Genomic DNA, 22,917 nt, shown 5'->3' with positions numbered 1-22,917 from the left:
TGAAGTACACACTGACATCAACAAAATGTACTTTACACAACACTGTAAGAGTTACATAAAAAAACAACAACATACCTTTGGAGTCAACATTCACAGCCAGAATTTCAGCTTTGTCTGGGATGCAGAGCTTTTTAGGTGTGCGCTGAAAACAATCAGGAACTTTAGGAGTTCCACCGCTTTTGACCACCTACCAGGAACAGATTGAAGGGGTAACTGTGCTTGTCGGCATGACAGAAGGGTCCGAAGAGTGCCAAAACCCAAGGTTAAACCCGCACCCCCAACAAGCGTTTCCATTCCAGTGCATACTCAGCAACTCAGTCAAAATTCTTTCTCACAGTAGTAAAAATGTGTTTTATAAAAATGTGGACTATTTTAACTAGGGAAACAGCAATGCATCACCAAGTGGTTAATAAACTATATAAATGTGTGACGATTCAGATGAAAAATTAATTATAATGTTGGTTCACTGACACACACACACACACACACACACACACACACACACACACACACACACACACACACACACACACACACACACACACACACACACACACACACGGCAGAGGCCGAGTAAAAGTTAAGCATGGTTTACAGATAGACTGTTTTGTTGGTGGGTAGTACGTAGACCGAAGTTCACGGTAGTTCCAGCTGTTTTCACGGTGGAAAGGGGCGGAGCATTTCGCCGGCGTTTTGAGCGCCGTACTAGCTGCAAATACGCGGATAAAACGCCGCTAAATCCGCCGAATAAAGCAGGCGTTTTGATGCCGTAGCATCCGGCACACGTCAGGCAACAGGGGTTAATACCCAGTTCTATCCTTTACAATCGCAGGTTAAGACGCGCGTGAGAACGGCGGTGTTCTGCTGCCGTCGATAATGCCCTGTGTACCGTTGGATTTATCCAGGCAAATCCTGCGTTACTCCAGGAACTTTTGCATATAGGCACCGCCCCCAGAGTATAATAGGCTGAAGCAGCTGTCACTGCAAGGGGAGGGAGATCATACTCAGCCTTTTCTTCTCTTTCCTTTTCCCCTCCTCAACGTGTTGCTCGTCTCCACCACAGGACTACCCTCTGCTTCTGAACCAGACCTCTTGGTAAGTCTTTGCCGCTGCCAATTTTCTTTTAGGAAGCATACTGGAGCTTCTCTGCAAAAATATCTGGAGCTGGCCGCGAGTGAGAGGCCTGCATGCAGCGCGCTAGCGTTTTTATATTGACCGCCGCCTATCGGCCATTTGGAACGCCGTTAACCGGGAGGTGGCGTTTAGAATGGCGGACTGTCAGCTAGCGCTGCCGTTTTGTCTGCCTCTGTCGCTGGTTAAAACGCCCTTGAGGACGCCGATGTGGGCTATATCACCGTTTTACACGCCGTTGAATAGGGATACAACGCCGGCCGCCAATTACAGTGGTGTAAAATGCGGCACTACAGGAAGGGGCAGGATGAAACGGCGATTAAAAAGTATCAAACGCCGTTGTTCGCGTTGTCTCCGTCGTCACGCGAATTCTCCTGGAGTGCTCCCAGAATTATTCGACATGTTGAATAATTTTTTTGACGATTCCCGGTAAAGCCAGAACTAAGCCACGCCCCCTAGTGCCGGCGTTAACAACGGCGTGTGATCCTTAAGAAGGCCAAAAACTCTTCCGGGACGCTTCCGGGAGCTCTTACCGTCTATGTGTAAACGGGGCTTTAGTCTGAAGTTGGTTATGTGACAGACCAACCCTCAAACTAACTTCACTGCAGCACACCAGAGATCTTCCTGGTTATGTGGAGCACAGTTTTAACGCTTTGCTTTCACAAAAAGGTACATTGAAGTCCAGCACTGTGTGGGGATGCAGATGATATTTTAGAGTATTAGTCTTGAAATTCCAACATGTAATCCAAACGTGTAAATTGATAAATGCCGTATTTTCTCCTGATCTGAAGTAGGCTGAGCCAGCAGCCAATCAGAATACACCGTTTTAATCATGTGATGCTTTTGAACCAATGGGTGACTCAAAAATAAACAAATAAAAATTGCATTTATGTTTATACAATCTTTAATAGAAAAAAAAATGCTATTTGTTTTTACTCCTTTACTCAGTGGTGTGGCTACATTTTTTGTTATTTTTATGTAGATTTTGTTTAAAAATTCATGTTTTTTATTTCTGTTATGTCAGAAATACTTGCAATCTTAAGAAGAAGACACATTGCTTTGCAAGCTTATTATTTTTCAGTCATAACGTATCTGCAGCTCATTCTGTTAAAAAAACAGATGGGATTTGTTTTAAAAAATGTTCACTTGCACTTTTAAAGAAGAGGACAAATGGTGCTTTACACTATTTATATAAATTAAAGAATATTGTTCGGTCATAATTTGTCTGCAGGTCAAAAAAAGTAAATCGTTACATCCCTAATTTTAACATTTCTAGCCTCTGGCATGTTGTCAGTATCTAGCCCTGGATCAAGTGTTTGGTTTCTATTGATAGTTCATTAGCAAAATGGCCACATTCAAGCTGTTACAAAATGCTTTTCAAAATGTCAAAACAACAAATTTTACCGACATCTACTCACAGCAGAGCCTAATCACCAACTTTCATTAAAAAAAAAAAAAAACAAATAAAGGAAATTGTGGTTGAGTTTGTTTTCTTACCTGCAGCTCGTCTATTCTGAGGAGCCGACAGTCCTGTAGCAATGAGGATGGATCCGGGTCAGTGGGAGCAGCAGTACTCTGGTTGTTCATGCTGCTTGTTCCTGGAAACTTCACAGCAACATATGCACCATCCACTTTTAGCACCTTGAAACAAATATGAAGGCATTAAGTCAAATAGTTGTTACGACGACATAATTTATACACAAAACAGCAATACATGGGAGGATTTTAAAACAGTCACACACTCCAAAACCAACATTAGCTACCAGTATGTCTGGATTTGTGAACATTGATCCATTCATTCATTATCACAGTAGAGAGACTCTCACCTTTCCCACGGGAACATTTTTAACATCTTCCACAAACACCACCTCCCTGAGAGGCCACTGCTCCTCATTCACCTTCTCTTCTTCTTTGGGAGCTGGGGTAGACCGCCTTCGCTCTGCAAACAGTGAAGCATGTTAGCCACTACTGCATTTCTGAACAAAAACTACACTAAATAACAACAAATACAGTCAAAGCAAGACTAAAAAAATACTCAAGCAACTCAAACAAATCAAAAATTTAAGAATCAATTTTCTGCATGGAGGAATTGTTTCATTCGTGAATCCATCCATTCAAGAAAACTCAAACCATGGTGGAAGATGCAGGGTTCTAGCTAGTGCAAACTTGCGTTATGGCACGTTACGCTATCATTTTGGACCGTTACGCTTATTTTCAATACAGCATCTGTAATCAACCATTTCTGCAGCGTGACTCCAGTTTGAAGCGTTGCTTCGATTTAATGGCCTGTGGCTCTTTGATTCGCTGCTCTTCAGAAACGGTAAGTCCGCTTCTTAACCCCTCTGAAAGCCATTAAAATATCATGAGTCACTGTTGTGTGGATTAAAGTCACTAACTGGGACTCATGTCTTGTTGCAGTCGAGAAACGAGAAGCGTCCTCCGTTCTGTTGTCACAGCTTCAAACGCTGTGCGGCTCTTTGCTGAGACAGAGTCCGCTCAGAATTAATAACTTCAAAACGAATTGCTGCTTTAAATAGAATGACACCTCTTACAAATGTTGTAATATAGACAAACTACAAACGACTAAAACATTTTTTCCTCCCAAAATAAGACGTCCTGCATTCTTTATAAACCTGTACTGCAGCACAGAGCTCAGCTCAGATGTATAGAAATACATTCATGCCAATAATAATGTCTGAAAGAAAATTCTTTTGACAAAAACTAAGATTTTATTTCTGTTTATGTCCAGAGATCAAGGCTCCACCATGTAGAGTTTATTATGTCCAGAGTTTAAGGATCCAGTAACCAATTTCATATTTATTTACTTTAAGACTCAATAAAATGTTGGTCAATTTCAACTTAATCAGCTTATAAAGCGCCAAATTACAACAAAAGCCGTCTCAAGGCGCCTCACACAGAACAGTTCAACATAAAAAAATTTAAATAAATAAAAAAAAAAAAAAAAATCAAATACCTAATTAAAAACAGAAGTAAGAATAAAACATAAAATAAAAACTACTCACAAGAAAGAGAATAAAAATAGGTTTTAAGTCTTGACTTAAAAATGTCCACGGACTCCGACTGCCTCACTGAGGCCCATGTACTGGCTAACCCAGAATGAGATTGCCCACTCAACAAACTTCCCCAGCCTTCTGGACATGATGAAAGGGACTTGGGCTGTCGTACCTGGCTTTTCCCCTTTGGGTACCCCTAGAATGGGCAATTTTCAGCTTGAATTTTCAAAAGCTTCCCCCCTTCCGCACCCACACACACATTACCACTACGCTAAAATTTTATCCTAGCTACAACCCTGAGATGTATCACAAAAACAATCTGAGATTGAGTTAATTAGTGACTCAATCACACAGCATTAAACCTGTGACCCAACTGCATGTTCATTATGTAGTATTATAGTATTATACAGGGGTCAGAATTGAAAAAATGCCCCATCATATTTAAAACTACACCATATTATTTGTCTGACTCCAAATACTCCAAAAAGGTATAGTTTGGACTATCTGTGACTCAATGTTCTGAAGTGATAAAAATTTCAGTTTGTACAGCGGTCAAAAGTTAAAGTTGCTCCAATTTTGTTTAAAAGTGGTGCAAATTATTGGTTGAACTAATATGATTACTAAATGGAATACTAGTAGAGAAGCTTGAATCTTCGACTGGACTGGGTTGCTTGACGCGAGGACGTTTCGCTTCAAATCGCAGAAGCTTCCTCAGCTAAAATTCTTGCTCTGGTAGTCTGACTTCTGTCTTGACTCTTGTAGAGAAGAAAATACAGAAGCCAACAAAAGCTGGAGTTTTTTTAAACCTAACCAGACTCCTCCTACCGAGAGGCCGACTGCTATAGGCTAGTGACTAAACAATAGCTCTAATTAGCACCTATTGTGCTCTAGTTAGCACCCTCCTAATGACAGGGCAGCTGTCCCTCCTAATGATGGGACGGAAGCCTCTCCTAATGGCTCCCTTGACGACTCTCCTGATGACGTGAATGACTCATTACCATGAACAAAAGACTGAAACTGCTATGACCTGAGTACCCCATTGTAAACAGGGGACAAAGTGTGTCTCAGACCCCCTACCCGGTTAAGGCTGGGTTTCAACTGTTTCACAAAGAATGCTTCCTTGACACCTCTCTCAAACCATTTCTTCTCTCTGGCTAAGATTTTAACTTCCTTGTCCTCAAACATGTGGTTAGTGTCTTTCAGGTGGAGATGAACTGCAGACTGAGGTCCATTTGCGCCCTCTCTGCGGTGCTGGTATAGCCTTTTGTGTAAAGGTTGCTTAGTCTCACCTATGTAGTGTTCATTACAGTTTTCCTGACATCTGATAGAATACACTACATTGCTCTGTTTGTAACTAGGGATCCTGTCCTTAGGGTGAACTAATTTCTGTCTCAAGGTGTTAACCGGTTTAAAGTAAACTGGGATTTTGTGCAGTCTGAAGTTTCCTCTGTAGTTTTTCCCCTACTCGTGCTAAATAAGGGAAAGACACGCCTCTTCTTCTTGTCTCTGTCTCCTGTCGATCTGGTCTCTCTGTTTTCTGGGACCTCTGCACTTTGTCCAGGGACCATCGTGGGTACCCACAGACTATTGTTTAGTCACTAGCCTATAGCAGTCGGCCTCTCGGTAGGAGGGGTCTGGTTAGGTTTAAAAAACTCCAGCTTTTGTTGGCTTCTGTATTTTCTTCTCTACAATAGTCAAGACAGAAGTCAGACTACCAGAGCAAGAATTTTAGCTGAGGAAGCTTCTGCGATTTGAAGCGAAACGTCCTCGCGTCAAGCAACGCAGTCCAGTCGAAGATTCAAGCTTCTCTACTATGGAAACCACCTGGACAACAGAGCCTACACAGAAATAAATGGAATAGTGTTGACTGTGTTTAATGTTTGGTCTCCAAAGTAAAGGCCAAACAATGTCAACGTCAATTGGATTCTATGATATGTGACATGTTACCCTGAAATGTGATAACTAAGCATGACACACGGTACAAACTATTCCTTTTTAAAACCCTATTAACTAAACCAAAACTGAAGCAACTAACTTTTTATTCCTGTACAAACTGAAATTGACCTTTGTCACCATTCTTGCTGTTTTTACCCCATAACTCTGTAACATTCAGTTATAGATAGCCCAAACTATACCTTTTTGGAATCTTTATGTTCAGACAAATAATGTGGTACAGTTTTCATTATGACTGGAGCATTTTTAAATTTGACACTGTGTAATACTTCAACTGACCCTACCCGGACGCCTATTGAAAATTCAAGTGGCAAGTGCGTTTTTTCCAGAGTAATGTCTAAGGAGTATTTGTGCTGAATTTAGTAGTTTCATCACCATTTGAAGGATTCCATAAAGAATCATAAAGGCCATAAAGAAGCACAACAGTCATCAAGTTTCCTTCACAGAAAAAATAATAATAAAAAAAAATCCTACAAAAGAAAAACTGATAAAGGTCAGTGCACTATCTGTTTCAAAGGACCAATGAGTTCTGTGATAAAAGGAGATGCAGACGTACTGTAGGGCAGTGAGGCACTGCTTGCAATGGATGAAGCATCACTGCAAGTTGATGCTGGAGAAGGAGGAGGACCCATTTCAGTCTTCACTAGCTCTGGCTTGCTTTCCATTCTGTGCAGTAAAAACAAGATTATTTAATTTCTGCTTACCTATAGATTTATTTTTCAAAAGTTAGCAAAGGGTTAAGACTGTGATGATATCCCACAGCACTAATGTAGAATTCTTGAATTTCTGAATTACAATTAATGTCCAAACTGACAATTCCACTTTACATGGAAAATGGGCAGGGGCGGGGTTTGCACTGGGAATCTTCTGCACTGGAAACAAGGCCACTTAAATGCTTGGCCACCACCCCTGCCATGCATCAAACGTGATCCTGACAGTTCCATGTATGTGTGTCTGTGTGTATCATGATGTCACATGTGACGTCATGATGTTAAAAATTGCATCTCGCGACACGTAGAAATCGTACTGATGCTGAAAGCCTAAATTTTTCCTTTTTCCACAAAGAAAATTGATCAGGAACTAAAAAGGGAATGGGAACAGAAAGAACTGATAATGACATTGATAAACGAGGTCTATTAGAAAAGAAACCAGCAGTTTTATTTAAAAAAAAAACTATATGGATTTGAATTACGTGTGATTATATCAGCCAAGCTTGAACTCTCGTGCGCATGTGTGAGTTTTTCCACACCTGTCGGTGATGTCATTCGCCTGTGAGCACGCCTTGTGGGAGGAGTGGTCCAGCCCCCTCGTCGGATTTTCATTGTCTGAGAAGTTGCTGAGAGACTGGCGCTGTGCTTGATCAAAATTTTTTCAAAAACTGTGAGGCACATCCGAGTGGAGACCATTCGAGAAATTCAGTTGGTTTTCAGTGTAAATTGTAACGGCTGATGAGAGATTTTGGATTGTTTCTATCGCTGTAAGGACTTCCCACGGAGCGGGACGTCGCGCAGCGCTCCGAGGCGACGTTGTCATCCTGTTTCAAACTGAAAACCTCCAAATTTAAGCCTCTATTGACCCAGGACGGCGTGAGAGAACAGAGAACTTTCAGAAGAGGTCGGAATCAGCAGTTTATCCGGACATTCCACTGTTAAAGGACATTTTTTTAATGAAAGATGTGCGGACGGATTGGCGCGTCGGCTCGCAGCCAGCGCGGTGCGCCCGCCACAGGAAAAACACCTCCGTGTTGATAACCATTTGTAAAATCCAGGCGGCTTTTGGTGGCTTTCAGTTGAGTGAGTATCTGAGAAATTGTTTAACAGCAGGGCATGTTCCAACTTGTCCTTAAGGCTTCCAACAGAGGTGTTTTTCCTGTGGCGGGCGCGCCACGCCGGCTGCGAGCCAATGCGCCAATCCGTCCGCACATCTTTCATTAAAAAAAAAAAAAAATCACCTTTAACAGTGGAATGTCCGAATAAACTGCTGATTCCGACTTCTTCTGAAAGTTCTCTGTTCTCTCACGACGTCCTGGGTCAACAGAGGCTTAAATTTGGAGGTTTTCAGCTTGAAACAGGATGACGACGTCGCCTCGGAGCGCTGCGCAACGTCCCGCTCCGTGGGAAGTCCTTACAGCGATAGAAACAATCCAAAATCTCTCATCAGCCGTTAAAAGTTTCACCGAAAACCAGCTGAATTTCTCGAATGGTGCCCACTTGGATGTGCCTCACAGTTTTTGAAAAAATTCTGATCAAGCACAGCGCCAGTCTCTCAGCAACTTCTCAGACAAAGGAATTCAGACGAGGGGGCTGGACCACTCCTTCCACAAGGCGTGCTCACAGGCGAATGACGTCACCGACAGGCGTGAAAAAACTCTCGCATGCCCACGAGGGTTCAAGCTTGGCTGATGTAATCACACGTGATTCAAATCCATATGGTTTTTTAAAAAAATAATAAGGTCGGATACTTTTCTCACAGACCTCGTACAGTGAGGAAAATAAGTATTTGAACACCCAGCGATTTTGCAAGTTCTCCCACTTAGAAATCATGGAGAGGTATGAAATTTTCATCTTAGGTGCATGTCCACTGAGAGACAATCTAAAAAAAAAAAAAAAAAAAAAAAAAAAAAAATCCGGAAATCGCAATGTATGATTTTTTTAATAATTTATTTGTATGTTATTGCTGCAAATAAGTATTTCAACACCTGTGAAAATCAATGTTAATATTTGGTACAGTTGCCTTTGTTTGCAATTACAGAGGTCAAACATTTCCTGTAGTTTTTCACCAGGTTTGCACACACTGCAGCAGGAATTTTGGCCCATTCCTCCACACAGATCTTCTCTACATCAGCCAGGTTACTGGGCTGTCGCTGAGAAACACAGAGTTTGAGCTCCCTCCAAAGATTTTCTATTGGGTTTAGGTCTGGAGACTGGCTAGGCCACTCCAGAAACACTCCTTGGTTATCCTGGCTGTGTGCTTCGGGTCATTGTCATGTTGGAAGATCCATCCACGACCCATCTTCAATGCTCTAACTGAGGGAAGGAGGTTGTTCCCCAAAATCTCGCAATACATGGCCTCATCCTCTCCTTAATACAGTGCGGTCCTCCTGTCCCATGGGCAGAAAAACACCACCAAAGCATGATGCTTCCACCCCCATGCTTCACAGTAGGGACGGTGTTTTTGGGATTGTACTCAACATTCCTCTTCCTCCAAACACGGCACGTGGAATTAAGACCAGAAAGTTCTATTTTGGTCTCATCTGACCACATAACCTTCTCTCATGATTCCTCTAGATCATCCAAATGGTCATGGGCAAACTTAAGATGGGCCTAGACGTGTGCTGATTTAAGCAGGGGAACCTTCCGTGCTATGCATGAGTTTAACCCATGACGTCTTAATGTATTATGCACAGTAACCTTGGAAACAGTGGTGCCAGCTCTCTTCAGGTCATTGAGCAGCTCCTCCCGTGCAGTTCTGGGCCGATTCCTCACCTTTCTTAGGATCAATGATATGCCACGAGGTGGGATCTTGCCTGGAGCCCCAGTCCGAGGGAGATTGACAGTCATCTTTAGCTTCTTCCATTTTCTAATAATTGCTCCAACAGTTGATCTTTTTTCACCAAGCTGCTTGGCAATTGCTCAATAGCACTTTCCAGCCTTGTGGAGGTCTACAATTTTGTCTCTGGTGTCTTTGGACAGCTCTTTGGTCTTAGCCATGTTAGTAGTTGGAGTCTTACTGATTGTGTGGGGTGAACAGGTGTCTTTATGCAGCTAATGACCTCAAATAGATGCTTCTAATTTGGAATAAGTGGAGTGGAGGTGGACTTTTTATAGGTGGACTAACAGGTCTTTGAGGGCCAGAATTTCTGCTGATTGGCAGGTGTTGAAATACTTATTTGCAGCAGTAACATACAAATAAATTATTAAAAAAATCATACATTGTGATTTCCAGATTTTTTTTTTGGATTATGTCTCTCACAGTGGACATGCACCTAAGATGAAAATTTCAGACCGCTCCATGATTTCTAAATGGGGAGAACTTGCAAAATGGCAGGGTGTTCAAATACTTATTTTCCTCACTGTAACTACAATCTTATCAATTCCCATCTCTAACTCTGATTAATGACTATAATAGATTTTATGTCAAACATGGAACAGTCAGCCCGTGATAAGCGATCACGTCATTTACACTTAAATGTAAACTGACTTGATTTCCTGGGTCTTAGTGGTCTTCTCCATATTTTTGAGGCTCTCCGGTGAGCGCAGCTGGAACCTGCAGCTGTCGTTCATGTTCCAAACAGACTCCAACAGTACCCCCACTTTGGGAACCCCAGCGCTGACAGAAAAGGCCACTGCACCGGCGTGGTAGAGGGGGTTATTCCTCAAGCACACCTAGAGAAGAACAAAACCCATCTGTGTCAGTAAAACTAACCATTGGATGTACTATGAGCACCTAAACCAGGTGCTAATGAAAATGTGTGACAATGAGCATAGAGGCAGCACCCATGTCACACTACAGCTTTCAAAGCAAACACAACCTGTGTTCCCACTGTGATGTTGGGTATTGAGGAAATGCCAGCACTGGACTTTGGCTTTTTGTTCTTGGCTCTGGCCTTTTCAAGCATCTTCTTCCGTTGACTAAAAGGCACAACACCCCTGCAAAGAAAAATAAAGATGAGTTTGCATTGAAGTGGGTGTTACAGATGAAAGTGGCCCTTGAAAAAAAAAAAAAAGATTTTTCATTATGTTGGAGCTGTGGCAGCTAGTGGGGGGTCTGGGGGAAATACTACATCAATTTGGGGCAATCTGGTGCAATTAGTAAGATAAAAAATGAGAGCTATTTCTTAGTCCCATTTTCTTGCTCATTTTAGTCACAAAAAACACATTTTCCCATATTGGCAAGATGGCAGAACTATAATACACAGTGATTAGAATATGGCGTTATTACTATTCCATAAAAAAATCACATATTCCCATTGAACCGTTACTGTTCTCTCTCTACATTTATCTAAATATTTGACTTCAGCAATTTGTGCTTTTATAACAACTGATAGTGTCTTAGCATGAAGAAAAATAAACACTGATACAAATAAAGCTTCACTTACTGTTCATTAAATCACAAATATCAATTTTAGTTCTCAGGAACAGATCTGGATTTAAATTTGATTCTTATTCACTTATATAAATGGGAAAAGCAATAACGGATTTTTCCATGCATTGATGACGTCAGCATTTCTGGGATACTGACAATTTATGTGTCGCGCAAAACAATGCACAAACATTTTTCACATCAATATTTGACTTTTGTGTCGGAAGAACCATGTGACGGAAGAACCATAAAATGCCGATTTAGCAGGCTAGAGTTTGCATGGAGACAATTTGAACTAAATTCTTCTCAAAGACAGATTTTGAAACATGATGTAAAAATAAAAGAATTACTGGGAGTGTTAGCTTTTCTGTATAAACGTGATTAAGAAAAAAGTCGGGTCACCGTTTTGGTCTGTTTTGCTTGTAGTTTCAGTATGGCGTGGAGTTCACGGCAAAATCTATAACATCGCCTCTAATTTGCTGCTGTGTGGCGAGCGGCGGCACATAACAGCTATCCTTCAATCTCCGATGAGACTTAATATCCACTGTGGCGTCTGAGATGTTTTCAAATGATTTTACAAATATGAACATCATGAAATCAGACCATAGACTAAATCCAACATGTGCCAGGAAAACAAAAATAACCCAGAAACGTTCACCACTAGTCTAGTGGTGGGCACACTTCCGATAATCCGATAACAGATAATTATCTAAGATAATGTTTTCTTTATCAGATTATCTTTTTAGATAACTTTAAAAACCATTATCGGAGCAATTATCTTCTGATTAATCTTTGTCCGATAACTTTTAAACCGATAAACAAAACAAAATAAACAAAGCTTAACAGCGACAAGCATTTTTAAAATTAGTTTAGCACTCACCTGTTAAAGTTTTGTAACAGATGCATAGCTATAACCTTTGCAAACAGAAGAGAGCCAATTGTATAAAAAGCATCTCAATTCTCCGCAGACAAAGGAGAAATAGCCCAAAAGGAAAAAAAAAACATTTCCTTTAACACCATACCGATATGCTGGCGATATCACCTAAGTCATCCAGAGGCATACATTTTTAACTTATGGTTCAAATTTTAACCAAACTAATTTTGGACAAGTTATTTAAAATTACTGTCATGTCTAAAGTTTTATTAATGGAGTTATTCTATCGGTATTAATGTTATTTATAATCAAAACCATAAGTCAGCATGACTTTATTTTTCAAGACCTCCGCCTGACCGGAGCGTTGTAATTGAGAGAGTGCTGGCTTTATGGCTGCTCTCGGGGTGCCTCTGTGCTGGGAGCGCTGTAGTAAACAAGAGCTTCCAGCAGGGGCCAAATGTTGAAAGAAAAGTGTCATCTCATTGTTGGGGTCTGTTGTTATTTTTAATATTATTATAACCTATTAAATTTGTTTTATTAGTAGTTGTAGATGGGTCAGGGGTAATATTGGAATTTATCTGTGATCGGTTATCTGTAACTTCCGATACATTTTTGGGTGGTTTATTGTTTTATCTTTATCAAAGATAACTTTTCAGTCATCTGATTATCTGTTATCGAAGTTAATTTTTTGGTTATCTGTGCCCACCACTGCACTAGTCACACATCACAACCAATCAATGGGAGGCCAGCATATTGCACTGCTTTGCCCCAAGCCTTGAGCTTGGCAGCCAGGTCCAATGAACATCAAAACAGCTGACATGAACAACTCTGACAACATTTTGCTTCAACTGATGCTTGATTTTTGCCAGGAATTTCCATATTTCCCCACAAAAACTGGAAAACTTTCATCGCTGTTGTATTGGTCGTGGTGGATTTACATTCTGTCTGATCTCTGTATTTCAGTTGCTTGATGAAATAAGTTTCCTGACATCATTCTCTGAATACCATTTAATCTTGTCCGATGAGTAACATATTCAATTAATGATGTTTTCACAGTTGTCATCTTGAGTACTTCTTCACTGCCTGTGTTTAGTTCAGCATACTCTCATAGCCACATTTCAAATGTTTCCAACTTTACTTTGTATTGCCTTTTTTAGGACAGAAATTCTATTCAATGTTGATTAAGTTAGGTAGCAAAAACATTCATCTCACCACCAGTAGAGGCTATTCTCCAGCTGTGCACATGTGTAGAGCGCACAGCAGTACAGAGAAACCATGCGTTCTCCCTGTAGCTCGGGGAAAGCCTGAGCACTGTGCTCCAGCTTAGACGCCACTGTGCTCAGTGTCTCATCTACCCAGGTAGCAACCTAAAGCAAACCAAGAAAAGCAAACGTTCAATTTTTTAAAAACATTTCAGATTAGGGACAGATGACTAGTAAAATTCTTTTTTTTTTTTATTTACTTACTCTCATGCAATTTGTGATATGAATTTTATTTGCACCTGCTAGAATTGTGGCCACATATTGACATTTCATGTGTTGTGCAGCAGTTACTGAGCCATTCTGCCATCCAAACATTACACAAGCATTTAATACTGGCAGTATACACTGTAGCAGGTCTGAGATGTCACCTAAAATAACTCTGCTTTGGTTAATCATTCACTTCTGAAGTAATTCCTCCATGTAACAGCTGTGTTTTGCTTGCTGAGCCAAACTGCTGTTTTCTCAGTGTGGGAAGCTCACTTTGGTAAACACCTTTGGTTTGGTTTAAACATGGTGGAAGGGTTGCATGTTATTCAAGAATAAAGTGGTTAAATTTTTGATAGAACTGATCAAATGTGGAGTTTTGCTCTCTTTTTGCTGCTAAAAAGCAACTAACTGAACATGTGTGAATATTTTTGGTTTAATTTGCATTAATATTAAATATTCCCATGACAACACATTTGGGCAAATAAAATGTCACTTTGATCAGGGAGAAGGAGAACAGAGAACCAAGTGACGACAATCTGATGCATTTTAGACAATTCCCACTGGAAGCGCTGCCATCATCTTGGACTGCTGATGACAACATTAGCATTCACGAGGGTAATTTAACATAGTTTTTTGTCTTAATGGATCATTAATTTAGGGGGGTGTTTTTCGCAGCGACTGGAACACTGAAGACATGATGGATAGCCGTGGTGAACGCTGGGACTGTTGTGACTCATAAAATAATTACAGAAAAGACTTTCAGCTTTTAAAATAAGCGACTAATGCTTGTTGGCAACTGAGAAAGGCACCCAGAGCAAACACTGAGGGACTTCTTTAAAAACGCTGTGGTTATTCACACACAATTCCACAACAAGGGATTAAAGTACTTCCAGATGTCTTATATGGATAGGTTTTCGCCAGGCTGTGATTTTTAACTCAGAGAAACAACACCAACAGGTAAGATTAAAAAACTTCCTTTATTCTGTGTGCTGCTGACACGTGTGCTTCACATGTAAACTTAATTTTTATTCATTTAAAAAATTAAATGCAGGATCCCTGTTAACTGACCAGAGATTTGTTTAGAATGGAAACAGAGACATTAACAGTGCTGAGTTTGGACAGAAATATGAAGCGCAGTTCAGAAAACTGAAAAGCAAAGTAAAGCGTAATATTCCAATGTCGGCTTTGATTTCAAAGGAAGTTTCACAGTCAATACATCAGATCATCCTTTCATGGATGTGTACAGTTTGCACGCACAGTTTGATTTGTCTGTGGCGTTGGGGCTCATTACATATTATGAACATATTAAGGCTACTCATGTATTAAAGTACTTATTTTATTTATTCAAAGTATCAAAGTATGAGGAAAAGCCGAATAAAAAAGTTCACCTCTGCAACAGCTGCAGAGATCTTGGCTTCTTTCGTCAGCCACATCATGTGGTCTGACCATAGACTGTACGTTTGACGGGTTGAAAACAGTCAAACATGGCGATGGCAGAACAAAGTCATAAAGGAATGAGTTGCTACGGGGCGATCTACTGAGTGTCACCTTTTGGTACTACATTCTCTTTGTCAGGATTCAGGATTGTTTTGTGCCTTTGTGGCCAAACCAATAAAGCACGATTTCAGTAGAACCAACTGACAATATCTGGAGATTTCACTGTAAAAAAAATAATAAAAAAAATTCTGTGCTGTCAGCCTCATATCCTGTTACTAAACACACCACAAACAGCAACACCAAGACAGGAGCAAACATACGCTACCTTATTTGTTTCTGTAGCTACAGTTGCTCTGATGCTGTTGGCGGATAATAAGGTGATCTTCTCATTGGCCAGGCTCAGGAAACATGCACGGGGGTGATGAACTGAAGGATTCTATTTGGAGAAATGAATTAAAAGGAAAAATCAGTGGGTTACCTCAAGACATCCAAGTACCAACTGAACATTCATTATGTAATTAATCAAATTTATATAACGGCTGAGTGGATCCTTGTCATTTGATTGATGCTGTGTATGTCACGTGACATGGATTATTTATTCCATTTACTGTGCAAACTTGGTTCCATATGTTTTGTACCATTGCACACTGCAAACCCCACCCACGCACACACTAGTGGGGGGCCATGTTTAGCTACACATGGCGGAGTTTGTTTTGCTGACGGACAATAATTTGAAGGAGCTAATTGATGGTGCTAATTCTTCTAACGCGCAAAAAAAACTACGCCATAAGCCATCTGGAGGCATGAATTGCTGTTGGGACAAATTTTTGATGTGATTTTTCGCTGGATTGAGGAAGTACACAAAGTCTCTTTTTTTGGAAGTATCACGGACTACATCATCAGAATTATTTCTGATCTAACTCTTATTCCAAGTTGACTGAGAATTTTGGACTCCTATTTAAAGTTTGCGTTGCACTCTTGATGTCAAAGCAGCAGTGACGCACCAAAATGTAATTTCCTTTTCTGTTGTTTATAAAGTAATATAATATCAAATGACAAAGCTCTAATTTAGCCGTTATATAAAACAAATACTGAATGCTTTTACATTCTTTAAATTGAACAAATATTTAATTTGATGAAAGCTGGAACATACCACCCAATGGAACATTCCACCTTTCACCTCATGAACTATGCACAGCCTCAATAATTACGCAATTGACACTGAAGTCGGTATGCTGACTGAGGGCACCAAGGGGGAGGTCACTGGGGCCCTCAGGTTGAAAGCATACATGCGTGAACACACACATACGGTCAGCCTTATATATTAGATCATGACCTGCTCACTGGAGCCCTTATTTTTGCAGTTCACGTGATACTCAGGTCAGGCAGGAAGCATCACACTTTACTTACTACATAGTAGCAGCTGGCTAGGGTGCACTTTAATTACAATTTGAATGGGACAGCACACGCTGCGTGCGAGTTAAGACGCACGTTTTTCAATTAAAATGTACCTGCTGTGTACAGCATGCCAGAGCATTGCAGTGATATGACATGCTGTCACCTTCTAGCATCATTCACTTGAGTCTCATGAATGTCACAAATTGCTCTGTGTGTGTGTGTGTGTGTGTGTGTGTGTGTATATATATGTGTGTGTATATATATATGTGTGTGTGTGTGTGTGTGTGTGTGTGTGTGTGTGTACACATACATAATCATTTACAAATCATGCAATGTGATTTTCTGAATTTGTTTTGTAGATTCTGTCTCTCACAGTTGAAGTCTACGATAAAAATTACAGACCTCTCCATTCTTTGTAGGTGGGAACACTTGCAAAATTGACAGTATACCAAATACTTATTTGCCTCACTCTATTTATCAAAAAAGTTAAAAACGCTTATGTCAGCTGAAATCTGCACCTGTGTATTCCTGTAAGGTTCAGGTTCACTCCACTTCCACTGATACAGCTCTCCTTTGGAGCTGACAGCCACCATCTCTGAGAACATGGCTCCAATGCTCACAAACTTCACACCATCCTGGAGAGAAAATTACAGCTTTCAATACAAAAGCATAGTAAGTTCATTCAGTTTCTCCTTTTCACTCAGGGTTCTCCAATTTTTTTTTATATGCTGTAGTTGACACATAGGGCTACATTTTTCAGAGTGGTGTCAAAGAGGTTGGGCATGTCCACAGCGCCAATTTCAAGGTCAAAATATGTCAAAAGGTCATCCAACTCAAAAATAGCCAAATACACAAACAAATGCCAGAGTTAGATTCCTTATGGTCTCCCCTTTACAGAAATACCTTGTTTTTCAAAATTGGACCAGTGGTTGCTGAATATACCCTCCCCCACCCCCAGGGCATGACACTGGGGGAGGAGAGGGGAGCGATGCCACACAAAATGCCACGCAGCTGCATGTGATGTTACAGCTAAGATGATGATCATAATACACATATACTATGTAACTCATGAGAGGGCATGCCAATGTATCTGGAAAATCTCCGTCGGGTGAGCTGCACAACGAGCCAGTGCGTCTCAGAGCCGACTGAACGGCCTGTCACTGTGATGCTGAGCACCAATTGCTGTGTTTGACTATGACATGAAACAAGTTTAAAAGACAAAAAAATAAAAGATGAAAGGTTGCATCTGCGCCCCCACTGAGGAAGAGGAGACTGTGGAGGGTGAAAAGGGGGTCATCTGCGCTCCACACACACACACACACACACACACACACACACACACACACACACACACACACACACACACACACACACACACACACACACACACACACACACACACACACACAGGCTCCAGCTGGAGTGGAGCGCATGATCCTGCACAGAGCTGGAGCTGGTAAAACTGCTGGTAAAATTTGACCAGCAGTTTTACCAGCTCCAGGTTCCCGTCAATGTCCGCATCGACCTGGATTCGGGAGCTTCTGCACTCCGAATTGCGTAAATCCTTTGAGCCGGCTTCATACCACATTCTGGGTATTCATACGTCATTCGCACACGGCTGTACGAATGTCTGTCCTGTACGAATGCAGCTCAAATTCTGATTGCTTTTCCAATTCGTGTGATTTGTATGGCATTTGTGCTCGACTGTGACAGGGGCCTGAAGAAAAAGAGGGAATGTAACTATACTACTTGGCACTCCACTTGTTTGGAGTGTGTAAGACAATAACAGCAACAAGCAGAACAGCTAAAGGAAAGCTACATTTGACAAATGTCTCACAAAAGAGTATTCAAACAAATTACATTTAGCAAGGTAAATGTGTTCATCTTCCCCATGACTGTTTCTTCAGTGACTACAAAAAGCAGTTTACTCTCAGCTTTTTGTACCTGGTACACTAACATGAATTAACCTGTTGGCGAATCCTCCCTAACTGTGGTAGCTGTGTCAAAAACAAAGAATGCACTAAGTTAATTTTGTTTTTGTTTCATAAAGCAATAGCAACATGTTTCAAAATTAAATACAAACATATACACTTTTATTCCAGTGGAACATAGCCCAAAAATATGGTCCTATTTACTAGTTGTCTGCCTGGGTGGTTCCCAGTATATATATATACGTATATACGTATATACATATATACATACATATATACGTACATATATACATACATATACACGTACATACATACATATACACGTACATACATACATACACACGTACATACATACATATACACGTACATACATATACATACATATGTACGTACATATATACGTACATATATACGTACATATATACATACATATATACGTACATATATACATACATATATACGTACATATATACATATATACGTACATATATACATATACGTACATATATACATATACGTACATATATACATATACGTACATATATACGTACATATATACATATACGTACATATATACATACATATATACATACATATATACATATACGTACATATATACATATACGTACATATATACATATACGTACATATACATATACATATCAATCAATCAATCAATTTTTTTATATAGCGCCAAATCACAACAAACAGTTGCCCCAAGGCGCTTTATATTGTAAGGCAAGGCCATACAATAATTATGTAAAACCCCAACGGTCAAAACGACCCCCTGTGAGCAAGCACTTGGCTACAGTGGGAAGGAAAAACTCCCTTTTAACAGGAAGAAACCTCCAGCAGAACCAGGCTCAGGGAGGGGCAGTCTTCTGCTGGGACTGGTTGGGGCTGAGGGAGAGAACCAGGAAAAAGACATGCTGTGGAGGGGAGCAGAGATCGATCACTAATGATTAAATGCAGAGTGGTGCATACAGAGCAAAAAGAGAAAGAAACAGTGCATCATGGGAACTCCCCAGCAGTCTACGTCTATAGCAGCATAACTAAGGGATGGTTCAGGGTCACCTGATCCAGCCCTAACTATAAGCTTTAGCAAAAAGGAAAGTTTTAAGCCTAATCTTAAAAGTAGAGAGGGTGTCTGTCTCCCTGATCTGAATTGGGAGCTGGTTCCACAGGAGAGGAGCCTGAAAGCTGAAGGCTCTGCCTCCCATTCTACTCTTACAAACCCTAGGAACTACAAGTAAGCCTGCAGTCTGAGAGCGAAGCGCTCTATTGGGGTGATATGGTACTACGAGGTCCCTAAGATAAGATGGGACCTGATTATTCAAAACCTTATAAGTAAGAAGAATTTTAAATTCTATTCTAGAATTAACAGGAAGCCAATGAAGAGAGGCCAATATGGGTGAGATATGCTCTCTCCTTCTAGTCCCCGTCAGTACTCTAGCTGCAGCATTTTGAATTAACTGAAGGCTTTTTAGGGAACTTTTAGGACAACCTGATAATAATGAATTACAATAGTCCAGCCTAGAGGAAATAAATGCATGAATTAGTTTTTCAGCATCACTCAGACAAGACCTTTCTGATTTTAGAGATATTGCGTAAATGCAAAAAAGCAGTCCTACATATTTGTTTAATATGCACTTTGAATGACATATCCTGATCAAAAATGACTCCAAGATTTCTCACAGTATTACTAGAGGTCAGGGTAATGCCATCCAGAGTAAGGATCTGGTTAGACACCATGTTTCTAAGATTTGTGGGGCCAAGTACAATAACTTCAGTTTTATCTGAGTTTAAAAGCAGGAAATTAGAGGTCATCCATGTCTTTATGTCTGTAAGACAATCCTGCAGTTTAGCTAATTGGTGTGTGTCCTCTGGCTTCATGGATAGATAAAGCTGGGTATCATCTGCGTAACAATGAAAATTTAAGCAATACCGTCTCATAATACTGCCTAAGGGAAGCATGTATAAAGTGAATAAAATTGGTCCTAGCACAGAACCTTGTGGAACTCCATAATTAACTTTAGTCTGTGAAGAGGATTCCCCATTTACATGAACAAATTGTAATCTATTAGACAAATATGATTCAAACCACTGCAGCGCAGTGCCTTTAATACCTATGGCATGCTCTAATCTCTGTAATAAAATTTTATGGTCAACAGTATCAAAAGCAGCACTGAGGTCTAACAGAACAAGCACAGAGATGAGTCCACTGTCCGAGGCCATAAGAAGATCATTTGTAACCTTCACTAATGCTGTTTCTGTACTATGATGAATTCTAAAACCTGACTGAAACTCTTCAAATAGACCATTCCTCTGCAGATGATCAGTTAGCTGTTTTACAACTACCCTTTCAAGAATTTTTGAGAGAAAAGGAAGGTTGGAGATTGGCCTATAATTAGCTAAGATAGCTGGGTCAAGTGATGGCTTTTTAAGTAATGGTTTAATTACTGCCACCTTAAAAGCCTGTGGTACATAGCCAACTAACAAAGATAGATTGATAATATTTAAGATCGAAGCATTAAATAATGGTAGGGCTTCCTTGAGCAGCCTGGTAGGAATGGGGTCTAATAAACATGTTGATGGTTTGGATGAAGTAACTAATGAAAATAACTCAGACAGAACAATCGGAGAGAAAGAGTCTAACCAAATACCGGCATCACTGAAAGCAGCCAAAGATAACGATACGTCTTTGGGATGGTTATGAGTAATTTTTTCTCTAATAGTTAAAATTTTGTTAGCAAAGAAAGTCATGAAGTCATTACTAGTTAAAGTTAATGGAATACTCAGCTCAATAGAGCTCTGACTCTTTGTCAGCCTGGCTACAGTGCTGAAAAGAAACCTGGGGTTGTTCTTATTTTCTTCAATTAGTGATGAGTAGAAAGATGTCCTAGCTTTACGGAGGGCTTTTTTATAGAGCAACAGACTCTTTTTCCAGGCTAAGTGAAGATCTTCTAAATTAGTGAGACGCCATTTCCTCTCCAACTTACGGGTTATCTGCTTTAAGCTACGAGTTTGTGAGTTATACCACGGAGTCAGACACTTCTGATTTAAAGCTCTCTTTTTCAGAGGAGCTACAGCATCCAAAGTTGTCTTCAATGAGGATGTAAAACTATTGATGAGATACTCTATCTCCCTTACAGAGTTTAGGTAGCTACTCTGCACTGTGTTGGTATATGGCATTAGAGAACATAAAGAAGGAATCATATCCTTAAACCTAGTTACAGCGCTTTCTGAAAGACTTCTACTGTAATGAAACTTATTCCCCACTGCTGGGTAGTCCATCAGAGTAAATGTAAATGTTATTAATAAATGATCAGACAGAAGGGGGTTTTCAGGGAATACTGTTAAGTCTTCTATTTCCATACCATAAGTCAGAACAAGATCTAAGATATGATTAAAGTGGTGGGTGGACTCATTTACTTTTTGAGCAAAGCCAATAGAGTCTAATAATAGAATAAATGCAGTGTTGAGGCTGTCATTCTCAGCATCTGTGTGGATGTTAAAATCGCCCACTATAATTATCTTATCTGAGCTAAGCACTAAGTCAGACAAAAGGTCTGAAAATTCACAGAGAAACTCACAGTAACGACCAGGTGGACGATAGATAATAACAAATAAAACTGGTTTTTGGGACTTCCAATTTGGATGGACAAGACTAAGAGACAAGCTTTCAAATGAATTAAAACTCTGTCTGGGTTTTTGATTAATTAATAAGCTGGAATGGAAGATTGCTGCTAATCCTCCGCCCCGGCCCGTGCTACGAGCATTCTGACAGTTAGTGTGACTCGGGGGTGTTGACTCATTTAAACTAACATATTCATCCTGCTGTAACCAGGTTTCTGTTAGGCAGAATAAATCAATATGTTGATCAATTATTATATCATTTACCAACAGGGACTTAGAAGAGAGAGACCTAATGTTTAATAGACCACATTTAACTGTTTTAGTCTGTGGTGCAGTTGAAGGTGCTATATTATTTTTTCTTTTTGAATTTTTATGCTTAAATAGATATTTGCTGGTTATTGGTAGTCTGGGAGCAGGCACCGTCTCTACGGGGATGGGGTAATGAGGGGATGGCAGGGGGAGAGAAGCTGCAGAGAGGTGTGTAAGACTACAACTCTGCTTCCTGGTCCCAACCCTGGACGGTTTGGAGGATTTAAGAAAATTGGCCAGATTTCTAGAAATGAGAGCTGCTCCATCCAAAGTGGGATGGGTGCCGTCTCTCCTAACAAGACCAGGTTTTCCCCAGAAGCTTTGCCAATTATCTATGAAGCCCACCTCATTTTTTGGACACCACTCAGACAGCCAGCAATTCAAGGAGAACATGCGGCTAAACATGTCACTCCCGGTCCGATTGGGGAGGGGCCCAGAGAAAACTACAGAGTCCGACATTGTTTTTGCAAAGTTACACACCGATTTAATGTTAATTTTAGTGACCTCCGATTGGCGTAACCGGGTGTCATTACTGCCGACGTGAATTACAATCTTACCAAATTTAAGCTTAGCCTTAGCCAGCAGTTTCAAATTTCCTTCAATGTCGCCTGCTCTGGCCCCCGGAAGACAATTGACTATGGTTGCTGGTGTCGCTAACTTCACATTTCGCAAAACAGAGTCGC

The 22,917-nt window shown here is 40.4% G+C and overlaps 1 protein-coding gene across 5 annotated transcripts in view; it reads right to left on the bottom strand.

The window, feature by feature from the left end:
* The window catches only part of ubr5 (ubiquitin protein ligase E3 component n-recognin 5), a 105,594-nt gene extending 88,581 nt beyond the window's left edge, over positions 1-17,013 (bottom strand). For all 5 annotated transcript variants that reach the window (XM_034173824.1, XM_034173827.1, XM_034173828.1 and 2 more), the window contains exons 1-9: positions 16,877-17,013; positions 15,286-15,396; positions 13,267-13,421; positions 10,630-10,747; positions 10,299-10,483; positions 6,655-6,764; positions 2,958-3,070; positions 2,629-2,772; positions 76-187 (exon numbers count right to left, since the gene is read on the bottom strand). In XM_034173824.1, coding sequence (XP_034029715.1) covers positions 76-187; positions 2,629-2,772; positions 2,958-3,070; positions 6,655-6,764; positions 10,299-10,483; positions 10,630-10,747; positions 13,267-13,421; positions 15,286-15,396; positions 16,877-16,963 — 1,135 coding nt within the window. In that variant the 5' untranslated portion in view covers positions 16,964-17,013. The remainder of the gene's footprint in view (positions 1-75; positions 188-2,628; positions 2,773-2,957; positions 3,071-6,654; positions 6,765-10,298; positions 10,484-10,629; positions 10,748-13,266; positions 13,422-15,285; positions 15,397-16,876) is intronic.
* Between the last annotated feature and the right edge of the window lie 5,904 nt (positions 17,014-22,917).

Source organism: Thalassophryne amazonica, chromosome 7 (assembly GCF_902500255.1).
Source record: "Thalassophryne amazonica chromosome 7, fThaAma1.1, whole genome shotgun sequence".
NCBI lineage: Eukaryota > Metazoa > Chordata > Actinopteri > Batrachoidiformes > Batrachoididae > Thalassophryne > Thalassophryne amazonica.
Note: the sequence above shows the minus strand (reverse complement) of the source record. Positions and strands in the feature narration are given on the sequence as shown.